Source organism: Mesoplodon bidens, assembly GCF_964165515.1.
Source record: "Mesoplodon bidens genome assembly, chromosome: 18".
In the NCBI taxonomy this organism is placed as follows: domain Eukaryota; kingdom Metazoa; phylum Chordata; class Mammalia; order Artiodactyla; family Ziphiidae; genus Mesoplodon; species Mesoplodon bidens.
In genome coordinates, this window is record NC_138175.1 from 51,404,501 (window position 1) to 51,431,418 (window position 26,918).

General features: G+C 52.3%; 2 protein-coding genes across 2 annotated transcripts in view; both read right to left on the bottom strand.

Annotated features, from left to right (window-relative positions):
* OPA3 (outer mitochondrial membrane lipid metabolism regulator OPA3) overlaps nt 1–8,788 on the bottom strand; it is a 35,702-nt gene extending 26,914 nt beyond the window's left edge. The window contains exon 1 of the mRNA XM_081217889.1: nt 8,190–8,788. Within this exon, the coding sequence (XP_081074015.1) occupies nt 8,190–8,448 (259 nt within the window). The 5' untranslated portion in view covers nt 8,449–8,788. The remainder of the gene's footprint in view (nt 1–8,189) is intronic.
* Nucleotides 8,789–10,370: 1,582 nt separating this feature from the next.
* GPR4 (G protein-coupled receptor 4) lies at nt 10,371–22,836 on the bottom strand. Its single transcript, XM_081215856.1, has 2 exons — nt 22,725–22,836; nt 10,371–14,668 (listed from the first exon to the last, which is right to left on the bottom strand). Exon 2 carries the CDS (start codon nt 13,894–13,896, stop codon nt 12,751–12,753), a length of 1,146 nt encoding a protein of 381 aa, XP_081071982.1. The 5' UTR covers nt 13,897–14,668; nt 22,725–22,836; the 3' UTR covers nt 10,371–12,750.
* Nucleotides 22,837–26,918: the final 4,082 nt, after the last annotated feature.

A 26,918-nucleotide genomic window follows, 5' to 3' on the forward strand; every position in this document is an offset into this window, starting at 1 on the left:
TCCAGCTTCCTGGTGACTTTTGATTGTACTCATTCGTGTTTTTGTATCTGTCCTATTTTATCCTTCTCATATATAAACAGAGCTATTTTATATCCATATCTGATCATTCCCACATCCACAATGTTTGCGGGTCTTGACCTGTCATATTTTGTGTCTGCCGACTCTCGATCATGGTGCCTGCTTCTCTGTACGGCACATAATTTTTTTATCATGAGCTCATATGTGCCGGAACACGACCTGAAGGAATTCTCCAAGGCCCAGGCAGAGGGTGGGGCTCCTCCAGGGAGGGTTTATGTTTGTCCTGGCCAGGTACTTAGGGGCACACAGATCCGGGTTCATTCTCAGCCTACTGTTTCCAGGACCTTTCAAAGAGTATAATTTAAGCCTCAACCCCACATGAGGGGCAGTCAATGCTCAGAGGAAAACTTTTTCAATCTCTTCCTAGATGTAAGGCTGTGTGCCTTTGCAGGATGGGATTTTTTTCAGTTCACACTTCCCCTGAAGGGTACCTTCCCCAGGACCTGGCTGTTCACAAGGTGGTCCTCTGTCCAACTTTCCCAAAGCATAGCCTCTGTCCCCAAGGCCATGTGAATCTGGCAATGTCCCCAGACACTCAGGAGGCTTCAGTGCTCCCTCCCCTCCTTGGATCTTTGCTCTTGCTTTCTCCTTGCTCTGGGAGGAGTCCCTTTTCTTCATTGCAGGGACAACCATTCATTTCAAAGGATGCTTTAATATTTTAGGAAGCATTAGGTCATAGGAGGCTCTCTACTCAGCCACACTGCCCTCTCTCTGTTTGACTTTCTCACTTTTCTTTACTCCAATCCCAGCTTCTGACCAGACAAACATGATAATTGCCCCATGCTAGTTAGAAATGTTCGTGGGAGAGCCCAGACCTTTCTGCTTGTGGCAAGCCTGTGAGGTCTGAGTGAGGAAGAGGGACCAACGCCACCTAGAGGCCTGAAGTACTGTCTGCTTGGCTGCAACAGGCCACCAGAGAAGGAATGCACTAGAAAGTTTAGTATTAAGATGACGATGATGATCAAAATAATAATGGTGCCTGACATCTCTATACATTCAAAAAACAATTATGCAGCACTTAAGAGCCAGGCACTGTTTAATGCTTTATGGATATATTAACTCATGGAATATGAGTTATAATGATATAATTTACAGATACAATTTAACCAGAGAAGTTAAATAACTTGCCCCGGAAGGGACTTCCCTGGTGGAGCAGTGGTTAAGAATCCTCCTGCCAATGCAGGCGACACGGGTTCGAGCCCTGGTCCAGGAAGATCCCACATGCCACGAAGCAACTAAGCCTGTGCACCACAACCACTGCAACTACTGAGCCTGCGCTCTAGAGCCCGCAAGCCACAACTACTGGAGCCCACGTGCCACAGCTACTGAGGCCCGCGCGCCTAGAGCCCGTGCTCCGCAACAACAGAAGTCACTGCAATGAGAAGCCCGCGCACCACAACGAAGAGTAGCCCCCGCTCGCCGCAACTAGAGAAAGCCCGCACACAGCAACAAAGACCCAATGCAGCCCAAAATTAATTAATTAATTAAAAAAAACAAAACTGCCCCGGGGCCACATAGAAAATGGCAGAACTGGGATTAACACGTAGGCAGCTCAGCTCCAGAGGCCGGGTTCTTGACCACTCCGCCCCACTAAGTTACTGAGTTCACTTTAAGTCACTGAACTTAGAACATGCCAGGCCTGCGCTGAGGGTATTCACGCACGCAACAGATCCTCCCATCAAACCTACGAGGTGAGTGCTATACTGTGCAGAGGAGGAAACCGAGGTACAGAAAGGCGGGGTGACTTGCGCGGGACGCACAGCAAATGGCAAAGCAGAAAGCTGAGTGCAGGAAGCCTTTATCTGGAAGCAGGGTTTTCAGCCTCTGGACAGTTAATGCCCACATATGCTAAGAACAGATTATCACAGCCAGCACTAAAGACCAGATACACATGTTCTGGCCCAGGCCTTGATACCCACTGGCTCTTGGATCCCCACAAGAATCCTGGGAGGTGAGTTCTATCATCACCCTCATTTGATGAACATGGATTTGAAGTCTCAGAGAGGTCAAGCTGCTTGCCCAAAGTCACATAGCTCATTAGTGGCTCCAAGATGCCAAGCTAAGAGTGTCTACTCTGTGGCAAACTGCCTCTGGAGACTGTCTGCATCACGCCCTGTGTGGTCCCCTCTCACACTCACTCTGGTATGTGCCAGAGCTGCTTGGACCGATAGCGTGTGCTGGAAGTGATGCTGTGTGGATCCAGGCCCTGCCCTTAAATGGCCTGCAGCTTCTGCTTCTCCCCTCATGGAAATCTAGCTCCTGGGGGCCCTGAGTGACCATGAGAGGCGAGACCACGTGAAGAACAGAGGTCCTGAGACAACACTGAGACGGAGAGAAGGAACTGGCCATTCCAAGATCCCAGTAGAGCCTCCTGATGACTCCAGGCCCAGCCACCCTCTGACTGAAACCCCCTGAGAGACTACCAAGCAAGACTGGCAGAGGAACTGCCCAGCTAGCCCAGTCAAGCCACGAAACTGTGAGAGAAAAATAAAACGGTCACTGTATAAAGTCCTTAAACTGTAGGTCAGACTGCTTTGTAGCAAAAGAAAACTGAAACCAACTCCAAAGCCAAAACTTGTAAGAATGACGACAGGGCTAAACTCTTCTGAAAAAATTATCCCAGCAGCCTGAATGAATTGTGTGGCATATTAGTTTCCTATTGCTTCTGTAATAAATGACCACAAATGCAGTGGCTTAAAACAACACACTATTATTCTATATAGTTCCAGAGGTCAGGAGTCCAAAACGGTTCTCACTAGCCTAAACTCTAGGTGTCAGCAGGCGAGAGTTCCTTTCTGGAGGATCTAGGGGAGAATTTGTTTCCTTGCCTTTTCCAGCTTCTAGAGGCCGCCTGTATTCCTGAGCTCACGGTCTCTCCTCTATCTTCAAGGCCAGCAGGGTAGCATCTTCAATCGGTCCCTTTCCTGTCTCCCTCTTTCACCTATAAGGACCCTTGTGATTACACTGGGCCCACCTGCATAATCTCCCAATCACCAAATACCTGAGTCAATCACATCTGTAACGTCCCCTTTGTTGGGTAAGGCAACACATTCAACAGGTTCCTGGGATTAAGATGTGGGCATCTTTGGGGGGCCATTATTCTGCCTACCAGAGTAGCAAACTGGAAAATGACCAGTGTTCTTCAAAGGAATAACCAAAACCAACTGGAATATTCCCACTGCCCAGAGACCTCCCACAGTTCCCCTGGCAGCATCAGCAGTGCACTTTGCATGAGTGGCCCCAACCTTCCTGGCATCACCAGCCTCTTTTATTTTCTCTCCCCCAGAAATCTTTGTTGAAAAAGATCTTTGTCTCCCCAACACAGTGCATCATCGATGATTTATGCTTCTTGCACTTACTGTTCTTTCTCAGGCAGAAACACCTACCCCTCTGGCCCCTATTGTGAGGAGACCCACAGCTAGGCCTACCCTACTGTGTCAAAAGAACCTTAGCCAGGGACTTCCCTGGTGGCACAGTAGTTAAGAATCCGCCTGCCAATGCAGGAGACGTGGGTTCGAGCCCTGGTCCGGGAAGATCCCACATGCTGCAGAGGAACACAACTACTGAGCCTGCGCTCTAGAGCCCACGAGCCACAACTACTGATCCCACATGCCACAACTACTGAAGCCCGTGCGCCTAGAACCCGTGCTCCTCATCAGGAGAAGCCACCGCAATGAGAAGCCTGCCCACTGCAACGAAGAGTAGCCCCCGCTCGCCGCAACTAGAGAAAGCCCGCGCACAGCAACAAAGACCCAACGCAGCCAAAGATAAAATAAAAATTTTCAAATAAATTAATTAAAAATAAAAAGTGTGAATATGAGAAGTCAGGGCATACCAACGTCGAAAAGCATCTCCAACCAAACCTGTCCCCCACTGAGCTCCTGGTACTTTCTGTCCAGCCTGCCCCTCCTCCAGTCTGCCCGTCACACCCAATCCACAGGAAATCCTGCCGCCACTACCTTTCAAACAAATCTACTGCTTATTCATTACTAAGGGGAAAAGGAAAGGTTCTTTTAGCAGTCACCACCTTAACCAAGGGATCCAAGTTACCGCCACAAATGACGGAACAAACAGACATCAGGAGCCCCCTGAGGTGATGTCCTTAGGTGCTCTGTGGTGTTCCTGCCAGATATGCTCAACGTGAATCAAATCAGAGGAAGCAATCAGAAAACCCCAGAATGCGGGACACTATGGGACAACTGGCTTGGACCCTTTCCAATGTCCATGTCACAAAAAACAAGAAAGGACAAGGATACTGTTACAGAGGAGGGCCAGCAAACTTTTTCTGTTATGACTACAGAGCAAATATTTTAGATTTGTGGGCCACAGAAACCCAACTCTGCATCCACAGACAATGTACAACGAATGGGCAGGGCTGTGTTCCAATAAAACTTTATTTACAAAGACAGGCAGTGAGCCAGATTGCCCAGCCTGCTGTAGATTAAAGGACACTAAAGAGGCATGATTATCAAATGCAGTGCAGGATCCTTGAGCTGACCCTAGGTTAAAAATAATAATAATAGGGCTTCCCTGGTGGCGCAGTGGTTGAGAGTCCGCCTGCCGATGCAGGGACACGGGTTCGTGCCCCGGACCAGGAAGATCCCACATGCCGCGGAGCGGCTGGGCCCGTGAGCCATGGCCGCTGAGCCTGCGCGTCCGGAGCCTGTGCTCCGCAACGGGAGAGGCCACGGCAGTGAGAGGCCCGCGTACCGCAAAAAAAAAAAAAAAATAATAATAATAATAAACAGCTAAAAGAACATTTTGGGGACCAGAATATGAGCTATATATTAAATATGAGCTGTATATTAAACAGCATTGTCATCAATATTATTGTTATCAATGTTAAATTTCTCAGGTGTGACATTGGTTCTGTGTCATATAGAATGCCTTTGTTCTTAGAAGATACAGGCTGAAGTATTTAGGAGTTTAGAAGCATGTCCAAAACTTATTTTCAAATTGTTCAGAAAAAAAAAAAGATTGTGTGTATACATTCATACACACATACATATATGGTGGTGAAGACAAAGCAAACCTGCTGAAGACTAATAAGAGATGAATTAGGTGTTGAAGGGCATATACCTGATGACCATACCATTCTTTCTTTCAACTTTTCTCAGGGTTTGAAGTTTTTTTTTTCTTTTTTTTTTGCGGTACGCAGGCCTCTCACTGTTGTGGCCTCTCCCGTTGCGGAGCACAGGCTCCAGATGTGCAGGCCCAGCGGCCACGGCTCACGGGCCCAGCCACTCCGCGGCATGTGGGATCTTCCCGGACCGGGGCACGAACCCGTGTCCCCTGCATCGGCAGGCGGACTCTCAACCACTGCGCCACCAGGGAAGCCCCAGGGTTTGAAATCTTAAAAAGAAGTAGTTGGGGAAAAAATTGTCTCTGGGATCTGACCCCTCCTCCCCACTCACCTCCCACCTGGACTACTGTAGTCATGTCTTCCCTGCATCCACGCTCACCCTATGATTGCTAAAAGGATTCTATTAAAATCGAACTCAGATCCCATCCCTCCTCTGCTCAGACTCTCCAGTGAGTCCCATCCACTCAGAGTAAAGCCAAAGCGTTTGTGGTGGCCCACAGGCCCTGCACCATCTGCCCCCTTCCCACCACCTTCTCGGCCCTCAGTCTCCACTCAGTCTCACTGTTCAGCCACAGTGGCTTCCTCGATGTTCATCAAACAGGCCAGGCGCACACTCACCTCAGGGTCTTCGCACCTGTGGAAACTCTGGGCTAGAAAGCTCCTGCCCCAGATGCCCTCACTGCGTGCTCCCTCCTCTCATATTTTCAGTGAGGTCTCCCTGGTAACCCTATCTAAACTTCACAACCGTCCCCCAAGTACTCCTCCTCCTGCATCCCTGATGTTTTCTCCAGAGCAATTAGTGCTATCTAATATCTAACTTTACATTTTAACTGTTTTCTTTATTGTCTGGCTTCTCCCCACGCCGAGAACGCAAGGTCCCCTGAAGACAAAATTTTTTACTTTTTCTTCTCAGCTGTATCCATAACACCTACACAACAGCCACAACTCAGTGCCGGGCACTGACCTAACACTTTACATCCATTACTCCTCACAACAACAGGATGAGGTAAGTATTATTTATAGCATAAATGCATATGTAGCATATACACAAAATAGGAATAATAACAATGTCTACCTCATAATAATTGGTGAGGATTTAATGCTATGAAGTTCTCAGCAGACTGCCTGGAACAAAGTGAGTGCCCATTAAATGCCACTATTATATAATACTCACTGTACAGAGGAGGAAACTGAAGCTCAGAGGGGTTAGTGACCTGCCCAAAATCACCTGGCTGAGAAGGGGGCGGGTGTGTGTGTGTGTGTGTGTGTGCGCCAGATTGGAACCCATGTCAGTCTGACTCAAGCAGCCACTTTCTAAACCACAATGCTGAGACACATCACAGTGCTTGGGAGAAAGACAGTGGCAGGAAACAGGAACCAGCTCTGGGAATCCAGAATGCAGGATTTAAGTCCTGCCTCTGGCACTAACTCCACGTGTGACCTCAGCAATTCCCCTCTGCTCTCAAGGCTTCAGTTTTCTCTTCTATAAACTGGGGGAAGTCATTTCCCCTCCCTGACATGGGGACAAAAGAGAGTGTGAGGGTCAAATGAGAGAGCTTATATGAAAACACTTCAGTAACTGTAATCCAACACTTCTCCGTTCTAAGATCTGCAACTCTGGCAGAGGACCAACCAAACACCAAAAGACCAAGAATTCCAAGCCCTTCCGGAAAGCAAATTTTAAGCATTCAAACTTATAAGGAAAAAAAGTGTGTTCCCTGTAACCATTTGGCCTTTGCGCATGCTCCTCCCTCGCCCTCAACATCATCCCTGTCCCCGTGTGGTCTGGTGAGACTCTCCTCACCCTTCACTTCCCAGCCCAGAGGTCTCCTCTGCCAGGAAGCCCTCCCTGAACCCCATGTCAGGTCAGGCATCCAGTGGGCTCCCCCATGCAAGCTCTGCCCACTCTGGGTCGTCACCTTAAAGGATGGGTCTGTCCCCACCCGACTGTGAGTTCCTTGGGGGCAGAGACTGGGGCTAGCTTGATTCCTGCTGTTTCACCATCACTGCCCAGCACAAGGCCAGGTACAAAGCAGACGCCCAGTAAACACTAACTAAATGAAGTAACAGATGGATTACTGGTGGTTCCCTGACCCAGCAAATTACGTTAAATTTCCATACTTTGTGCTCCCACAGGCCCATAGCACACAGATCGCCTTTTGACAGTAGTTCATATTTTGAATGTTTACTATGCCCTTCAGATCTCAGCTCAGGCAGCCCTCGTCTAGACAGCCTTCCTGACCCCACTCCCCCGGGTCAGGAGGTCTTTCTGAACTCTGGAGTTCACACCGTCCTGACCACTCTGGGGTGACAGTGATGGGTCATAAATGTGTCTCCCAGCCCAGAAAAAGCCAGCATGGTCTGTCTACTGAATGAATGGACGAACAAATACGGAGTATGAGTGGATTAATGAACAGATGGACAAATGTTCACTCTAGTTAAAATTACTCCTTCAGCCAGATTCCCAGGTCACGCACCCAGACCCCAGACTTCGCCCCGAGCCACGCCTCTACCCAGGCCTATTTCCCGGAGTACAACTGGGGCAAACCAATGTCCTAAACGGATGATATATAAGCACCTCTCAACTCCCAGGACGGGAGGGAAACCGAGGCACGAGGTGAAGTCTTCAGAGCGAACCCTCCCAGGGGTGGTCTGGCAAACGACCCCATTTGGTCAAATGACCGGAGCTCCGGTCTCCCCCGGCTCCTCTCAGTTCTGGAATGCCCCGCCCAAATCACTCCCATTCCCCACATTATTGGTCCGTCTAGACGTCAGTTTCCACGCGCTCTTTTCCTCTATTGGCTAGTATTACCAACTCAAGCGCAGTCGCCCTGCCCCGCCCTTAACCCCATGCCCTTTCTTACTATTGGGCTACCCGCATGCCCCTCTCCCAGGGACCCTCCCTACTGGCTGAAAGACTTTGCCGGTTCGGGCTGTGATTGGTCGTGAACAGAAATCCATCTCCTGAACAACCACCTGAAAGGGGTTAGAGAATGGGAAGGTTGGAGGGTTGTGGGGTCAGACTCACGCTGAGCTGGTGGGAGGCAGATATAGGTCTTGAAGAACTCGCTTCGGCGGGCGGCCTCCTTAATGCGGTTGGCAAGCGGCTTGCTGACCTGCCGGATGCCCAGGTATAGCAGCTTCGCCATAGGGAACGCGCCCACCACCATCTTGGCGGTTGCAAGGGGCACGCGCAACCTGGCTGACTGGGAGGGGCGCCTCCGATCTCTCCCTCCTCCCCCGCCCGCTCGTCGTTGTGCGTGCCTACGTACGTGCGTACGCCCCATTGGGAACTGCAGGGGCGCTCCGTGACGACACCACGTCAACGCTGACGCTCCGACGTCCGTTCCGATGAATATGCAAATATACGGCGAAAGTAAGTCTGTCAGAGGGTGGTGCGGTTAAACGGCAGCTCGCGGAGCGTGCGTGGCTTCCCACGCCCGCTTCGGCTGACGTCACCGCCCTCCTCCGTGACGTCACATACCTGGGTGGTATCTCCAAAGGAGGAGTCTTAATTAGTCCTAATTAGGGCTAACGAGTCCCAAATGCACCTTCCCCCCGCAATTTACAGCTCTCACTGGGCGTAAGAAACTGTCCAGGTAGTCATACAGCCCTGGATTGGGATCCCAGCTCCACTGTTCACTTGCTGTGTGTGGCGAGTGACTTAACCTCTCTGGGCATCAGTTTTCCCATCTACAAAATGGGAATCATAAGAACACTTACACCTTGGGACTTTCCTGGTGGTGCAGTGGTTAAGAATCTGCTTGCCAATGTAGGAGATACGGGTTCAAGCCCTGGTCTGGGAAGATCCCACGTGCCGCGGAGCAGCTAAGCCCGTGCGCCGCAACTACTGAGCCTGCGCTCTAGACCCTGCGAGCCACAACTACTGAGCCTATGTGCCACAACTACTGAAGCTCGCGCACTCTAGGGCCCATGCTCCACAATAGAAGGCACCGCAATGAGAAATCCTGTCGCCGCACGGAAGAGTAGCCCTGCTCACCGCAAGCAGAGAAAGCCCCTGCGCAGCCACGAAGACCCAACACAGCCAAAACTAACTAACTAACTAAATAAATTTACTAAAAAAAAAAAAAAAAAAAAAAAAGAACACTTACCTTATTGGGTTGTTGTAAGCCTTGCATGCAAATTTTGAATATAAAAACATAGTGAACTATGTTAAGAGCTTAGAATGGTGCCAGTCACCCAATAAACAGCCCTTATTACTGTACAGGTATTAGCATTATTATTGCTAACTCCAGCATGAGGGCGCATTTCATCTCCAGAAGCAGCTAATCCAACCATTTACCAAGTAACTGACAAACTGAGACCCAAAGAGGGGCCAGGAGAGTGGCACAAGTTCCCTCAGCCAGCAGAGGTTGATAGCCCAGCATCTTGGCTAATAAACTATACCGTTCTCAAGCAGCCCCACTTCCTCCATTGGGGGGCGAGGGTCCCTAGGGAGCTGGCTCAGGAAGGAGTTTAAGGAAGTGTCCCAGACTGTCATCCCTTACCCAGCAGGGAGCAAAATCATATAAACAAGGTCAAGAAGAGGTTGAGAGAAATTTCTGGATGGTGGAGTGCTGATGGGTAATTGAGAGATTCTCGAGGCAGAGGGAGAGGGGAAGTGCAAGGAACAGAGAAGCTGTGTACAGGAGGAAACAGACATTCAGGACACAGAGTTGGGGGACCCAGGGCTTTACTTGGCATCCTCTCGGACTCCCTGAGTGTCCTTTGTCACTTCCCTGGCCCTGATGGACTTCCATTTCTCCATCTGTAATAATGATGATACTGACATGTGTGAACCTCGATATTCTAAATTACTAAGAATGCCAAGACTCCATAAAAACAACTTCTCCCTAGGACCCTTTCTGGGCTAAAGATGTTAAGGAGCTTGGGGCCATTCAAGGTCCATCATCCACTAGGGACCCCCCCCCCATTTTACTGACTGACCAACTGCAGCCAGAGGATGACAAGGATTTATCCAGAGTTCCAGAGGTAATCAAGATGGAACTGAGGCTGGGGTTTCTTGAGTCCCAGCCCAGAGTCTTCTTCTGATCCCCGGGGGTGTTAGCCTGGGGCCCAAGGACCTACTTGGAGGGTGGGGGGCCACTGAGGTTCCACATGATGGGTTTAGGAAGCTTCCAAACTTGTACATGACTTTTTTTGTATAATTCACTATTGTTTCCTCAGCCCCTAGAACAATGTTTGGCACATAGTAGGTGCTCAATAAATATTTATTGAATGAATGGGAATGAGCATTTGGTGGAGGGGTAGCGTGCAGGCTTTCATCTGATTCCCTGAGGGGACTGTGTTCAGAAAGCTTCTGTTCCCCTACATCTCCATCCCAGTAGCTTTATAGCAGTGAGAGAGGGTGGGAAAACTACCAGCCCCCCATCCCCACCCAGATCCCAGGCCTCCCTCTTTTCCCCACAACTCCAAAGACCCAACTTCCTGCATCTCAGTGACCCACCCCTCCTCCTGCAAAACCATTTGCCTCATTAAGTTCATTTTTTTTCTCACTCCCCTCCTCCCTCCTCTTTCTTTCTCTGAGAAGGGTTTCCAGGAACGAACCTCTTCTGGGAACTTCTGGGGCAATGGTGTGTTTGTGCCCGTGTGTGTGTGTGTGTGTGTGTGTGTGTGTGTGTAGGGAGATCTTCACGTCTCATCAGGAGCCTGGAGCCTGTTACACACCCGTGGGGAGGAAGGGAAGGAGATGGCCTATCAGAAGGGGCGAGGCCTGTCCAGAGCTGTGTGTTTCCTCCTGCTCTCCAGCCTAGTTCGAGAAGGACAGCCATTCCTGGTTGACCCCTGAGGGCCAGGGGAGGGAGGGGAACACCATCAGCCAGGACAGCAGCCTTGGCCACTCTGGGGCATGGGAACGGAGGCAGAGACAGGGAGGGGAGAGGGAGCCCAGGATGGCCCCAGCGTTGACTCACTGGCTGTGTGACCCCGGGCTAATCACTTGGTCTCTTCGGTGACAGCCTTTGAGTAGGGCCTGGGATCATTCCCAGAGGTCCTTCCTGTTCAAGTCCCCTGGTCACCCTTTTCCCAGGATGGGCAAGGGGCTTGAGTTACACAATCCCACAGGCCCTTGTGCTTCTTCCATCATCGAATTCCTTCCAGATAAATCCCCAAGCTGACACCGATCCTTCCGCACTCCACCACCCCCCACCCCCGACCCCGGTCCAGCCATCAGCATCTCCTGCCTGGGCTCCTGGCTTCTGCCCTTACTTCCCATATTCTGTTCCCCACTCAGCAGCCAGGGAATCCTGTTAACATTTAAACCAAATCCCAATCCTTCTCTACTAAGAGCCCCTCTGTAGCTCCCATTTCTCTTGGAATAAAAGGCAAAGTCCTCACGTGGATTCACAAAGCTCTATAATATGGGCCCCTGTCCCTGGCCTGTCTCAATTGCATTCCTGACATCCTCCCGCCCTCGGTTCCCGCCACACCACACCGCTGTGTGTACTTGCGGGCCCTCAAATGCAGGCGGTCTCTTACTCCACGTTTTGCACTTGCTGTTCCCTCGGCCTGCAGTGCTCTTGCATCTGACCCCTTTCCTCCTTCAGGTCTTTTCTCAAATGCCCCCTTCTCCGTGAGCCCTCCCCGACCTCCTTATCTAGATCAGACTCCACATCACTCTCTGTCCCCTCCGTCAGCTTTATTTTTCCCCATTACCGTTATCTATTCCAAACGTCATGTTTATCTTTATTCATTTACTGTGAGCTCCGTGAGGGCGGGGACTGGGCTGTCTTGGTCACCGTTTTGTCCCCAGCCGCTGGCCAGCACAGGGCTGGGCAGAGTAGGTATAAACAAATCTCCCTTGAATGAATGAATAAATACCCTTCTCTTGTCCCCAGCCCCCTTCCCAAGCCTGCCCTGCTCCCTGCTCCCCCAGCCCGTTTGCTGATTGCCCTTCATTTGATTCTGCTCCCTCCTCCTCCTCCTCAGTCCTGACCTGGAGAATGCTGTTTATCTTGAAACTCTGAAACGCTCTGTCAGGCTCTCTCTCTCCCCTATATGACCGGGGGCTTCCCAAAGGCAAAAGTGACCACTCAGCACTCGGTGAATTTCTTCTTCCACCTTCCCCATGAGTCACAGACTTTTACCCCCTTGTTGAAAGTAATCCTAACTCTTTTGTCTTTACCTTCTGGAAAGTTAATCTACTGGTCCCCGCCTCTAGGAAGCCCTTTCTGACCCCCAGACAGGGTCTGATGCCTTCTTGGGTTCCCCCAGCCCCTGGGCTCCCCGTCTGAGCCCTGCCCACTCTGGGTCATCACTATCCAGGGACAGATCTGTCTTCCCCAGTGGAGTGGGAGCCATGAGGGCAGGGCCAGCGCTGTCATTTGTCACCGCTGGGTCACTAGCACCACCCAGCGCAGGTCTAGGCACAGTTCTACTGAATTGTTAGGGGGTCATGGTGGAGGACGATGGTTGACCAGTGACACATCAACCTCACTATTTTCCTATTTTCTTACATGCTTATGGAAATTAACATAGCCTTATTTACATACAATTTGCATACAGCGGACCAGGAGGGAAGGGAGGGTGGGATTAGTATGGAGGAGTGGGGGCTCTGCACGACACGAGGTTCACTGTGCCGGCAGCAGCATCTTCAGCTGCACCTGGTCCCTCTGGGAGGGCTGAGCAGCCACCCAGCTGGCTGCCATGGCCTTGGCCACGCTGTTCCTCTTGGAAGTGAGCGGGGTCTCCAGGGTGAGCGAGACGTTGGCCATCTCCTGGGGTTTGTCACTGGCCAGAAAGCGGAGCAGGTTGTGCAGGGCCTTGGCCACGTGACTGCGGGCGCCCTCGTTGACGAGGCAGTAGAGGATAGGGTCAGCCACACAGTTGAGGCTGGTGAAGGCCAGTGAGCTGTGGTACGCCGAGAACACACGTTCCTCGAAGCCACAGTCCCAGGGGTGGCGCAGGTAGACGGCGCTGCGGGAGAGCAGGAGCACATGGTAGGGCGCAAAGCAGACCAGCACGATGGCAATGAGGCTGAGGGCCAGCCTCTTGATCTTGGCCTTCTCCTGGCGCTCGGTGGACACGCTGCCCCGCACAGCCCGCAGGATGCCACGGTAGGAGAGCAGCATGAGGGCCCACGGGAAGAGGAAGCCCACGAAGACCCGGTAGAGGTTCATCCAGGCCACCCAGCCCTCCATGGGGAACTTCTCGAAGCAGAAGGTGTGGTTGTAACGGTCACGGAAGAGCTCATCGTGGAACAGGGGCGCCGAGTTGGCTCCCAGCTCCGTGGCCCAGACCACAGAGCTCACGGCCACGGCCGTCTTGACGCGGCGCAGGCGGGTGAACCGCAGTGGGTGGGCCACGGCCAGGTAGCGGTCCACGGAGATGCAGCAGAGGAAGGCGATGCTGATGTAGATGTTGGTATAAAAGATGAACCCGAAGAGCTTGCAGGAGCTGGGGCCGTGGATCCAGTTGTCGTGGTGCAGGAAGTAGTCCACCCACAGCGGCAGCGTGCAGATGTACAGCAGGTCGGCGATGCTGAGGTTCATCAGATACACGCCCAGCTCGTTGTGTCGCCGCACCTGGCGGTAGGCGGCCCACAGGGCCAGACAGTTGGTGGGCAGTCCCACGCCGATGACAAAAATGTAGAGGGAGGGCGGGAAGAGGTGGTCCACGAGGGAGTCCACGTGGCAGCCCTCCCACGTGCGGTTGCCCATCCTCGGCACTGAGGCTTTCGAGATGTTTCCCCTGGCCCACGGGGGCTGTGGGGCCATGGGTGGCGGGAGGCCATCAGGCCCCCTGAGCCCCCTCCTCGGAGGCTCAGGGGAACATGGTGGGAGGCAGTCCACAGCGAAGAGATGAGGCTGACCACGAATCGTGGGCCAGGCTGGGCAGGGAAGGATAGAGCTTGAGAGGGAAAAGTTGGAGGAGGGATAGAGTTATGACAAGAGGGAGGTCTGGGGGATAGCAGGATTCACGAAGATCTTTGTCAAGGAGGTTTTATGAACCCAATCAGAGCACAAATGGAGGAGTATTGGGGTCACACAAAATTGACTGAGGGGTTGTTTATAGAGCAGATGAAGGCATCAGTGGGCAGTGGTGAGAGAGAGAGATTTGCGGAGGATGTAGAAAGTAAGCGTGGCCATGCTGAAGTAACGGTGGGGTGGAAATGTATGGGATAGCGTTGAGATAGGATAGTCTACAGTTAGGGAGTGTTGAAAAGACCAGGCAAGATGGATGCGGGTGCTAGCATTTTCTAGGACCCCAGTAAGAAATAAGGAAATAAGTAAGGTAAACAGTGAGGAGAAGATTACGGAAAAGGAGGTGTCCTGTGAGAGATGAAAGAGAGGAAGGGCTCCGTCTGGGGAATGTGGGAAGGGTTTTTAAGAAACAGGAAGGAGGTGAGTAAGGGCTAGATCAGAGCACGGTTACTAATACAGGGAATTTAAAGGGGACAAGGACGGGGCTCCAGCTTGGTCCTGGTGGGAGCTGAGCAGTTGACATGAGGTGGCCCCGCCTCTCAGTTCAAAGCTGATTTTGCAGCACCTGTGGGGAGAGAAGACTGCAGTGAGGGGAGTCATGGACCACCCCCTTCCCCCTACACCCCTTTGCCCTGACTCCAGCGGGCTGCAGAGGGTGGGGACCCTAACGATGCCTAATTGAGCCCCGGATCTCTGAAAACACAGATTTGAGATGCCAGATATACTTTTTCCCTAACAGATGTTAAAATAAAGATCCAGGGGCTTCCCTGGTGGCGCGGTGGTTGAGAGTCCGCCTGCCGATGCAGGGGACACGGGTTCGTGCCCCAGTCCGGGAAGATCCCACATGCCGCGGAGCGGCTGGGCCCGTGAGCCATGGCCGCCGAGCCTGCGCGTCCGGAGCCTGTGCTCCGCAACGGGAGAGGTCACAGCAGTGAGAGGCCCGCGTACCGCAAAAAAATAAAAAATAAAAATAAAGATCAACTCAGATTTTAAAACTTTCTTCCAGAAACCATGTAAAACTTGCACAAGTATCATATCATGCTGTGGGAAATGGAGAACTAGTCTTAACGATCATGTTATAGACAGGGAGACTGGGCCCAGAGAGGCTGCGTCACTCCCCTCAAGGATGCACAGCAAGGCAGTGACGGAACCGGGCTAGAACCAGCCCTCCTGCTCCTAACCCAGGGCACCCCATTTTTGACTATAATGATGATGGTGGTGATACCAACAGCTAAAGTTTATTAAGTCCTACTACATAGCAGACCCTGTCTTAAGCACTTTTATGGGTATGAATTTTAAAATTTCAAGAATCCTATGAGGAATAGGGTTATTCCCCCTGTTGGACAAACTGAGGCACAGAGAGGTTCAGAGACCTGTCCAAGGTCCTGATAGCGGGAGAGGGGAAATCTCGGCTCTCTCCAGCCTGCACTTCCGTTTTCCCCCAAGAATAACTGAACAGAAGAGGGCCCTGGGCTGACAGCCCAGGGAAGCATAGCTGCAGGGGGCTGGGGGGGGCGGGGCGGAGAAGGGCTGAGAGGAGGAGCTGCTGGACTCGGCTGAGGTCGGAAGCAAGGGGGAGCCCTGGGGGCAGTGCCAGCAGTCCCCTCCCTCAGAGACTGCCCCCTTCATTGTCTCTCCCCACTCCCCTCCGACTTTCCCGAGTGAGTGTCTTGGGCCTCACCCTCCTGGTCCTGCGGAGACCTTTAAGGACAGGGCAAAGGACAATCTTGGACCAAGCCCCAGACCACTGTCAGCCCCCAGAGAGGTGGGGAGCGAAGTCCTGAATTAGAGGCACCTTCAGAAGCCACTCCATCCGAGGGTTTGCATCAGTTTAGTTTTTAGGCTGTGAAACCACTTAAAAAAAAAAAAAGAGAGAGACCTCTCAGCTGGAAACCCCATCTAAGACAGTGACAGAGGAAGCTGCTCTGTACTCTAGAGAAAGTGAGGTGGCGGGAGGAAGGCCACCTCTGAAGAATCCCCAGGACACACTTTGAAAACCACTGGTTGAGTCGATTGGACAGATGAGGAAACCAAGGCCCAGAGAGGGGAAGGGATGAGCCCAAAGGTACACAGCAGGTACATGGAAACCTCCCAGATGCCTGAGCATCTTCTCATGGGAAAGGCCACTTGGCTCTCCCTACCTCCACACTAAATCCTGAATCCATGCATGTCTCTAAAACCCCTGCTGCTGCCCGCTCTGCTCAGCCATCACCACTGGCTTGGACTTTGCAGTAGCCTGCTCACGGCTTTCCTGGCTGCCACTCTGACTTCCCTCAGCTCACTTCCCATGTGGCAGCCAGAAAGTTCTCTCTAACATGTAAATCGGCTCTTGCTACTTCTCTGCTTGAAACTCTCCAATAGCTTCCCAGTGGACTTGGGGTGAAATCCCAAATCCTCACCCCAGGTGACAAGGCACTGCCTGACCAGCCTGGGCAGCCTAGCTGACTTTCTTGCCCACCTCCCCTCCCCGACCTCAGCAGCCTCGAGGCTGGACCTTCTTTCCAGCGTCAAAACCTTCGTTCTGGGCTTCCCTGCCTCAGTGGTTAGGAATCCGCCTGCCAATGCAGGGGACACAGGTTCGAGCCCTGGTTCGGGAGGATCCCACATGCCGCAGAGCAACTAAGCCCGTGCGCCACGACTACTGAGCCTGAGCTCTAGAGCCTGCGAGCCACAACTACTGAGCCCGAGTGCCACAACTACTGAAGCCCGCACGCCTAGAGCCCGTGCTCCGCAACAAGAGAAGCCACCGCAGTGAGAAGCCCGCGCACCGCAACGAGAGAAAGCCCATGCGCAGCAACGAAGACCCAACTCAGCCAAAACAAAACCAAACCAAACCTTTGTTCCTCCTTCAGACTTACTTACCACTAGCTCCCTCACCTCCTTCACTTCCTCAGGGAGGCCCTCTGTACCCAGAGTCCTGACCACCCACTCCCAGGGCTCTCTCCTCACATCACTTTGCATCTTGTTTGTGTCTGTCTGTCTGTCTAGAAAGGGCATTCCAGGAGGGCAGGGACCTTGTGTTGACTGCTGTATCGCCAGCGCCCAGGACAGGCCCGGCATACAGCAGGCACTCAAGAAATGACTTTGGACCAAGGGAACAGGCATTGGTCAGCCCTTCCTCCAACACAGGCTCCTGCTCACCTTGAGGCGGCACCACCCCCGACTTCAAGCTCAAGCGAGTCCCTGCAGGGACCCAGAGGAGGGAAAAAGTGAAAAGGGCAGGATCTATCTGCTGCACAATTGACTTTGAAAGATCAGGGCTGACTCCCACTTAGTAAGTCCTCCCCGCTGTCGGGTCCTCCATGACTGAAGAGCTGCCCTCCCCTCAGACTCACAGAGACTCCTGGATCCTGTGGAGATGGGACAGAGGGGGCTTGCTCCTGGCTGGAACAGTGCAATCCGGTCCCTACCTTTGAATTGAAACCACCCCCGCAGAGCAAATCACTCAAAACACCTCTCTCGGGCTTCCCTGGTGGCCCAGTGGTTAAGAATCCGCCTGCCAATTCGGGGGACACGGGTTCGAGCCCTGGTCCGGGAAGATCCCACGTGCCGCAGAGCAACTAAGCCCGTGCGCCACAACTACTGAGCCTGAGCTCTAGAGCCCGCGAGCCACAACTACTGAGCCCACACGCCTAGAGCCCGTGCTCCCCAACAAAGAGCAGCCCCCGCTCAACGCAACCAGAGGAAGCCCGCGCGCAGCAACGAAGACCCAACGCAGCCAAAAATAAATAAGTAAATAAATTTATATTAAAAAACAAAACAAAACAAAAACTCAAACACCTCTCTCCCCTCTCTCTGCCCTGGGTCTCTCCTTCCTCCTGTAACACTGAGGGAATTACTTCTTCAGGAGCCTCAGTTTCCCCTCTATAGAAAGGGGGGGTGGGCACAACTTTTATACTAGTCACATCCCAGATATGAAAATCCTTGGGACTTCCCTGGCAGTCCAGTGCTTAAGACTCTGCGCTTCCACTGCAGGGGGCCCAGGTTTGACCCTGTGCCTAGGATCCTGCATGCTGCGTGGCTCGGCCAAAAAAAAAAAGAAGAAAAAAAGAAAATATCACTTTTTTTTTTTTTTTTTTTTTTGCGGTACGCAGGCTTCTCACTGTTGTGGCCTCTCCTGTTGCAGAGCACAGGCTCCGGACGCACAGGCTCAGCGGCCATGGCTCACAGGCCCAGCCTCTCCGCGGCACGTGGGATCTTCCCGGACCAGGGCACGAACCCATGTCCCCTGCATCGGCAGGCGAACTCTCAACCACTGCGCCACCAGGGAAGCCCGAAAATGTCAATTCGATACAAACTCTTCCAGAAAACTGAAGATGATGAAACATCTCCGAGTTTATTCACAGGGAACTATGGATACATTCAATATCCTGGGATAAACCATAATGGAAAACAATATTTAAAAAAAAAGAATGTCTATATGTGTATAACTGAGTCCCTTTGCTGTAGAGCAGAGATTGGCACAATATTGTAAATCAACTCTACTTCAATAAAAAACAAAATTAATTGAAGAAAAGAAAGTCCTTGGTAGAGGTGATATCATCTATAAATTGTGCAGTATTTGAACAATTATTACTATTCCACAGGCACTGGGGAGCTGACACAAGAATGAACCAGTTCATAATGGGAGGAGGCACTGAGAGCTGGGAGTTCCCTTTGCCCCTCCCCCTCAAGAACCCCTGGGTTCAGCTGAGGCTGGGGTGGGTACACAGGCATGAGGCTGATTTCCTGCAGCCAAAGGAAATACACTTCCCATTGCTAATTTCCTCGAGGGGGAACCAGGTGGCTGCCTCCCCCTCCCCCCTCCCATCCCTCCTCCTCAACCCATCTGCTTCTTGGGGGATGCTGGGCATGGGGGAGGGGCATTCAACCCTCTCTTCTCCCCCACCTGAGATCTGCCCACCACCAAACCCCCGAAAGACAGCGCTGAATGGCAGACTCTTAGAACTCCACAGTGCAACAGGCCTATATGCCACAACATACAGGGGCGCGAGGCTATTTCTGACCCCTGCCTGATACAGATGGGAAAACTGAGGCCTAGAGCCACAAAGCAGTTGTCTAAGTCACATGGTGTGTCAAGACTGCACAGATCTGTCATTCTTAACTAAAAAGCTTCCCCTTACCTGAATGTTTTCTCTCTTCACCCCCTGCATTCCCGTAATTTTTCTCAAGTCTTTCCGGGGTTCTCAGCCCCCGTTAAGAATCTGCTGAGGGACTTCCCTGGTGGCGCAGTGGATAAGACTCTGCATTCCCAACACAGGGGGCCCAGGTTCGATCCCTGGTCGGGGAACTAGATCCCACATGCATGCCACAACTAAGAGTTTGCATGCCCCAACTAAGGAGCCCGCCTGCCGCAACTAAGGAGCCAGCAAGCTGTAACTAAGGAGCCCGCCTGCTGCAACTAACACCCCATGCAACCAAATAAATACATAAATAAATATTTTTTTTAAAAAAAGAATCTGCTGAAAGATCCACGGACTCTCACCACACGAAAGCAAGTGACCTCAGCGTCTTGGGTGCCCCTCCATCACCTGACTCCCTTGCCCAGCCCCCTGGAGCCAAGACCCTGTTGGGCTGGGATCTAAATTGCTTCCCTTACTCAGGCTTTGTGTGTGCGAGGTCAACCTCCAAATCTCACAGTGCCCACAAGAAGCTCCCCAGTCCCACAGGCCTCCCTCGTGGTCCCTGCGGGCCCCTCCCAGAGGGGCAGGGAAGAGAGATAAGCTGAGAATGTGGAGCGATAGTGGGGAGACAGGAAGGACTGTCAGACCACTGCCCCCACTTTGCACCTCAGCTGCTCAAGCCAGATAAGTCCCTGGGCCCTGGCAGCCACCTCTAAGTCCAGCAAGGCTGAAGGACTGCGGGTGGGGGGTGGTGAAAGGACAAGATGGAGAGGTAATAGAGCCCCACAGCCCCTCACTCACCAGTCTTGTCCTAGAAGCCTCCAGGTCGCCTCTCTCAACCCCCACTTCCCTCCTCTGAGGGTTCCTGCTCCCCTGACAGCCCCGGGGGACCAGCCAGCTCCGGTCTGCTCATTAGGGGACGAAATGTGATCACCAAGCCTCGCTCCCCACCTGGTGTCCTGGCGGCTGGCCGGCGGAAACCGGGGGACAGTCCGGCCACCGTGACCGCTCCGCTGGGCCTCAGTTTCCCCATTTCTACCGAAGGGGTCCCCATCCCCCCCCACACACCCCCACACCGTCCAAAAGGGACACCAGAGTCCTTGACCCTACTCCTCTGATGTTCTAGATCGCAAGGTTCTCAAATCCTCAGGTTCTATTGTTAGTCCAGTTCCTGGTTTACTGTTCTATTATTATAACATTCTAGAGCTTTACCTTTCTTCCATTCTATTATTATTATCATGGTGGCTTTCCATGCCCTTCTCCTTCTAAGTTTCCAATATCCCAGCGTCTCACATTCCAAGATTCTCAAGTTCTATTGTTAGAACGCTCTACGATTTTTTTAAACATTCTATAACTTTCAGAATCTATTATTAGCTCTCACCGATTACTATCTTTGCCCAGCAAACACGAAAATGTATTTACCTTTTCTTTTTTACAGAAATGGAAACATACTCTACATACCGTAAACCTCACTTCCTTTTTCCTCCCTATCTAATCCGTTTTTTTTTTTTTAACATTCTAGCAGCCTAAGGTTCTAAGATTATGCAGAATTCTAAGATACTAAGGATTCAATCGGGGAGGGGTAGTCACCACATTCACTTGGTCCCTAAATTCTCACCCCCCTGGGGGGGACATTAGGAGCCCAGGCTGCCTCCCAGGGAGCCTTGCCACGTCCCTCCCTGCTCGCTCACACCGGCTGAGTTATTATTTGTCTAAACACAAACCAAATTATAGGCCCTGTCCTGCAGGAGCAGTGGGCTTCGTGGGGAGGGTCAGGAGACAGAATCAGGCGGGAGTTAATCTCTGCACTACCCCCCCTTCCCCTCTCTTCCCTCCTTCTCTGAAACTCCACCCCTTTCACCCAAACCAACTCTTGTCCCCTCTCCTTCTCCAACACCATGGTTTTAGAAATATCTTCTCTCCTCTGCCTCTAAAAGGCTCCCTCCTGGGTTCCAGCCATTCACACTCACCTTGGCATTCTTCCCTCCTCCCTATGAAGACCTCCTGCCCCACAGGAATCCGACTTAGTGGCAGCAAAAGAAGCCAGATCTTTGGATTGGGGCTTCAGTGGAACTGGAGTCCCAACCTTAGCCTGAAACTGGCTCATTGTGGGGACTTCTGCTCTTGCGTCTCAGTTTCCCCATCTGTAAAATGGGGGGCTTGGTCTAGCCGGCTCTGCAAGCACTTTCAAGCTCTCAGCTGTGTGCGAACACTGAAAACTGCCAAGATTCCAACACCAAGCTTTTTGGATTGAAGGATTCAAATATCCTAAGGACCTTTAATTTGAAGGTTTGAGCATTCCTGGTCCTCCTCTCTGATCATTCTCACTTACTTGGGTCCTTTCATTCGAAGACGTCACATGCAAGACTTCTTGATTCTATGATTCCCAGAGTTCTGGAGCCCCTCCCCCAACAGTCTCTCTCATTTTCTACTACTGGATGCCCCACCACCAGAAAGGAAAACCTCCCCATCCTCACCCCAAACCTGAAGTCAAGCTCAACCACAGAGACAGAGTTGTGAGGGGCCCTTGGTGAGTTCAGAAAGAGTGGAGCTGGTGATGGGCCCTGGTGGGGGGCGGTGGGGATGTGGCCCCCATCAACTCCATCTGTGCCCGCAAGAAACACCCCCAGCGCACGTCCCGCCTGAGTACACAACACACGTCCCACAACCGAAATTCCAGAGCTGTCCTTCAGCGTGCTTGGAGGTGGGGGGTGTCCAGCTCAAGGAGGGGGGGATGAAGCCAACGCAGGAAGGAGTTAACGGGTGACCCAGCCAAATCCTGGAAGGGAGGAAGTGGGGGAGGAAGTTTACCCCCCAGCCAGGAATTCCTGAAATTGGAGGGTGGGGTGGGTGCGACCTCCAGAGCAGTGGGGTGACTGTTAAGGGGGAGGCGGGGTCACAGGGGCACTCAGAGTCCACCTGCCCCGGGTGGCTACCCTACTGCCCCTTACCGCACTCCCAAGCAGCACCTCAGCCCAGGTGAAAGTTGGAATTTGCGAGGATTTGGAATGAGATGATGACGGGGTGAAGTTGCCAGAACCAGGTCTAAGATACAGAAAGACAGAGACAAAGGAATACCGAGAGACGGAGACAGGAAGGGAAAGGGCAAAGAGATGCCCAGAGACGGGGAGACGGGGAGATGGAAGCAGAGAGATCCACAGAAACTGAGTTCATCAAGACACAGGGATGGAGGCAAACAGAGTGAGAGAGCGACGGAGAGGCAGAGATAAAGAAATCGACAGAGACATCCGGAGATGGAGAAGGAGAGACACACCCAGAGGGAGAGGGACCGCAGATCCAGAGAAACATCAGAGACAGACGGAGGGATGCAGACACACCCAGAGACAAACTCAGACGCAGAGACGCCGGGAAGAGCCAGCCCCAGAGAGGGGCGGGGACGGAGACGGCGCGGGAGACTGAGGCAGCGGACGGACGCGGGGACGAGCAGTCCCCGGCGGCCGCAGGACCGGCGCGGGCAGGGGAGGGACCGGCGGCTACCTGCGCGTGACGGCTGGACGGGGCAGGTGGCGCCTCTCTCCGCGGCAAGGGGAGCCGGGCTCCACGGCGGCGCAGGAACCCGGCGGCGACTTCTACTGGCCCCCGGGCCAGAGCCGCCAGCCGAGGCCCCGCCCCGGCCGGGCCCGCCCCCATTAACCCCTCCTTTGTCGCTCCCCCTTAACCCCTTTAAGCCTTCACCCCGCTAAAGGCTTCCAGCCCTGGGGAAATCTCACCTGCCTCTGGAATACCCCCCAGTCCTTCAACATCCCCATCCTGGAGACCCCCACCTCATTAACCCCTTTGGTTACCGTGCCTCCAGTCTCGCGCTCCAACTAGATCAAGCCCTCAGCTGGGGGTGGGGAGAGGGAAGGGGAGGTCCCTCATTGAGCGGAACCATTTCCTCCTTTCGGAGACCCCAGTCCCAAGTCATTAACTTTCTGATCATTGCATGCCCCCTTCCCCAAGGGAGAGAACGAGGGGTCTGTTAGTTCCCCATGCCCATGGTCAGCGCCAGCCCTGGAAGGAATCCTGGGGTTTCCAGCTCCAGCCCTGCCTCTTGGCGAGACTTAGGCTGGTGACCTCTCTGTGCCTCAGTTTCCTCTTCTGATAACGTGGTCTCTCACAGTCCCTTTGTCATGGGGATGTCATACCATCAAGTCTGTAAAACATGACCCCCCCCCGCCATGATCCCCTACCTCCTGCTTTATTTGCTTTTCCCCATAGAACTTGTCACCATCCAACATTCTACGTATTTCACTTTTTTTTTTTTTTTTTCTAATTATCTGCCTCCCCACTAGGAGGAGTGTCATTTTTGTGTTTGGTTAGTTTACTACAAGACAGGCGTTCCATAGACTTTTTTTTTTGGGGGGGGCACGCGGGCCTCTCACTGTTGTGGCCTCTCCCGTTGCGGAGCACAGGCTCCGGACGCGCAGGCTCAGCGGCCATGGCTCACGCGCCCAGCCGCTCCGCGGCATGTGGGATCTTCCCGGACCGGAGCACGAACTCCTGTCCCCTGCATCGGCAGGCGTACTCTCAACCACTGCGCCACCAGGGAAGCCCCATACACGTTATTTTCAGAGAGTAAATACACGAATGGTAAGTGCTTCAAAAATATTTGCTGATTATTATCATCACATCCTTCATAAATTGGTCGTGAGAATTCATTCTTGGGCAAAGCACTTTGGCCCGACCTGGGATGTAGCACTCAAAAATGGGCTTGCAAATTCTTTTTTATTTATTTTGAAAATAAAAATTAAAATGCTTGGACCTTAAGAGAGCAGTACAACGAGTGGTGATAAACAGATACGCCCATGTGACTAAGCACCCAAATTAAGACATAAACATTTCCATCACCTGAGAACATTGTTTTTTTGCCCCTTTCCAGGGCATACTCACACCCTACTTCGCCCCCGGAGGCAACTCCATGCCTTTCTGTTTTTTTCTTTTTCTTTTTCTTTTTTTTTTTTTACTGGAAATTAGTGTTGCCTGTTCCAGAACTTCACAGAAATGTAATGAAACACTTCTGTTTTGTTTAAGGTAGTTATTATAATCATTCACCATGTGGCCTTGGACAAATGACTTCACCTCTCTGAACCATATTACCACCTTCCTCTCAGGGCTCTTGAGGGAAACAGAAAGTGAGAGAGTTATCCAAGGACCCAAGTGACCTGCAACACACACAGGAATAAAAGTTTTTTCCTTCCACCCTCCTTCAAGGGGACAGACAGAGACACTCCAATGGAAGTGTCACAAAGGCTTTAGCCCCCTCCCCACAAATAACCCAATATAAATCTTATCAGCTTCAAGACAAGCCCTCCTGTCAGCCCCTTGGCCATCCCAAGCTCATCCTAAAGAGAAATTCTGGAGTGCACTGGTGGGCGAGGGTCCCCTTCTCTCCTGGGCTCACCCTAAGTTTATAATGTGACTCAGTTAGTGTCCTGCCAGGAAACAGGTAGCCATTCAAAGAGTTTAAGTGGGGGGAAATTCCCTGGTGGTCCAGTGGTTAGGACTCGGCGCTTTCACTGCCGAAGGCCCAGGTTCAGTCCCTGGTCAGGGAACTAAGATCCCCAGAAGCCACGTGCGTAGTGCGGTCAAAAAAAAAGAGTTTAAGTGAGAACATTTATAAAGGGAAGGTTTAGAGGGGTTGGCAGGGTGAAAGAACCCACAAAATATGGGGCGATGCCAGGGAACCAGCTGGAGCCAGAACCAAGCCATTACCACCCTTCAGGCAGAAAGCTAAAGTTTGGAGCGGAGCCCATAGGAGCTGTAGCTCTAGGTAGAGGACCACAGGCACTGCCAGAACTGCAGGGATGCAGGGAGGGGCCCGGAAAATAAATACTCCAACCCCTCCCCCACTACTTACCTTCAGATTTCCTGTCAGTGCCTGTAATGGGGAGAAACCAACCAGAAGGCAGAGGGCAAGGGACTCCCGTGGATGGAGCCCACACAGGGCAGTCTCCCAGGGCCCAGAGCAGGAGGCGAAAGGCTGAGAGTGACCCTGGGGTACACGGTGGAGAATCACCAGCACTATTCTCCCAGAACTTTCTAGGCACATTTTTCCATGCAGGTCTGAGGCTGGGCACAAGGGGGTGACAGAGCACCAAGAGACCCAATGAAAGGGATGCTTAGCGCTGGGCCACTTCCTTCCCCAGAACTCAGACATTAGGGAAGGGGCAAAGCTGGAGGACAGGAAAGGAGACTTTTTTTTTTTTTTTTTTTTTTTTTTTTTTTCTGCGGTACGCGGGCCTCTCACCGTTGTGGCCTCTCCCGTTGCGGAGCACAGGCTCCGGACGCGCAGGCTCAGCGGCCATGGCTCACGGGCCCAGCCGCTCCGCGGCATGTGGGATCTTCCCAGACCGGGGCACGAACCCGTGTCCCCTGCATCGTCAGGCGGACTCTCAACCACTGCGCCACCAGGGAAGCCCAGGAAAGGAGATTTTGATCCCATAGATCTGAAACCTGGAGGTCTGGAGGGGTGATATGATTGCTGGACTGTGCTGGCTGAATAGGAGTTTCCTGGGTGGACAAGTTCTGAAAGGGTGTACCAGTGGGAGGGAACAGCATGTGCAGAGGCTCAGAGGCATGAAATGTCACAAGGAAGATCCCACAAGCCGTGGAGCAACTAAGCCCGTGCACCACAACTACTGACCCGGCGCTCTAGAGCCCATGAGCTACAACTACTGAGCCGCGTGCCACAACTACTGAAGCCCACGTGCCTAGAGCCTGTGCTCTGCAACAAGAGAAGCCACTGCAGTGAGAAGCCCGTGCACTGCAACGAAGAGTAGCCCCTGCTCGCTGCAACTAGAGAAAGCCCATGTGCAGCAACGAAGACACAACACAGCCAAAAATAAATTTTAAAAAAAGGAAGGATCAGAAATGATTGAAAAATAAGGACAGCTAACATTTAATGACCACTTACTACATTCCAAGTACCATTCTAAGCACTTTATGTGAATAACTCATTTAATCCTCAAAACAACCATATGCAGAGGCACCATTTTACAGATGGGGCCTAGATGGGTAAGTGGAAATGCTGGACTCCCAGCAGTGGAGCTCTAGTCTTTAACTGCTGTTATGCCACTTCCTGGGGATGGGAAATTAGGGTTGAGGAGTTTGAACTTTGATCCTCTTCATATAACACACTTTCAACTGTTTCACACACACATACCCACACACACCACTCTCATATTCATTCAGTAAACACTCCCTGAGCCCTTGCTTCTGTACCTGGCCCTGGGCTAGGCAGTGTTGGGGACACAGCAGTGACCACAACAGCCCTGGCCCTTCTCTCCCAGGGCTGGCAGTCAGTGAGGGGGAGACAGATCTGTCCCTGACAGTCATACCTCAGAGTGGTCAAGGCTGGAACAGGGTCCAGGGGGCTGCTGGAGCCTAGAAGGGGCCTTGTCACAGTTTGTTGGGGGAATAGGAGGAAGGAGGGAGCTGTCAGAACTGCCACTTGGAACACTCCCCTCACTTTACCTGGTTCATTCCTTACTCATCCTTCAATAGGCAGGTCTGTTGTCCCCTCCAGGAAGCCCTCCCTGATACCCACTTGGCCTTCCTTTGCCCACTCATGGTCATCATTGTCTAAGATGGGTCTGCCTTCCCCACTGGACTGAGCCCCTTGAGGGCAGGGCTGGGGCTGTCTCAGTCACCACTCAGCCCAGCACTGCCCAGCTCAGGCTCTGGCCTAGA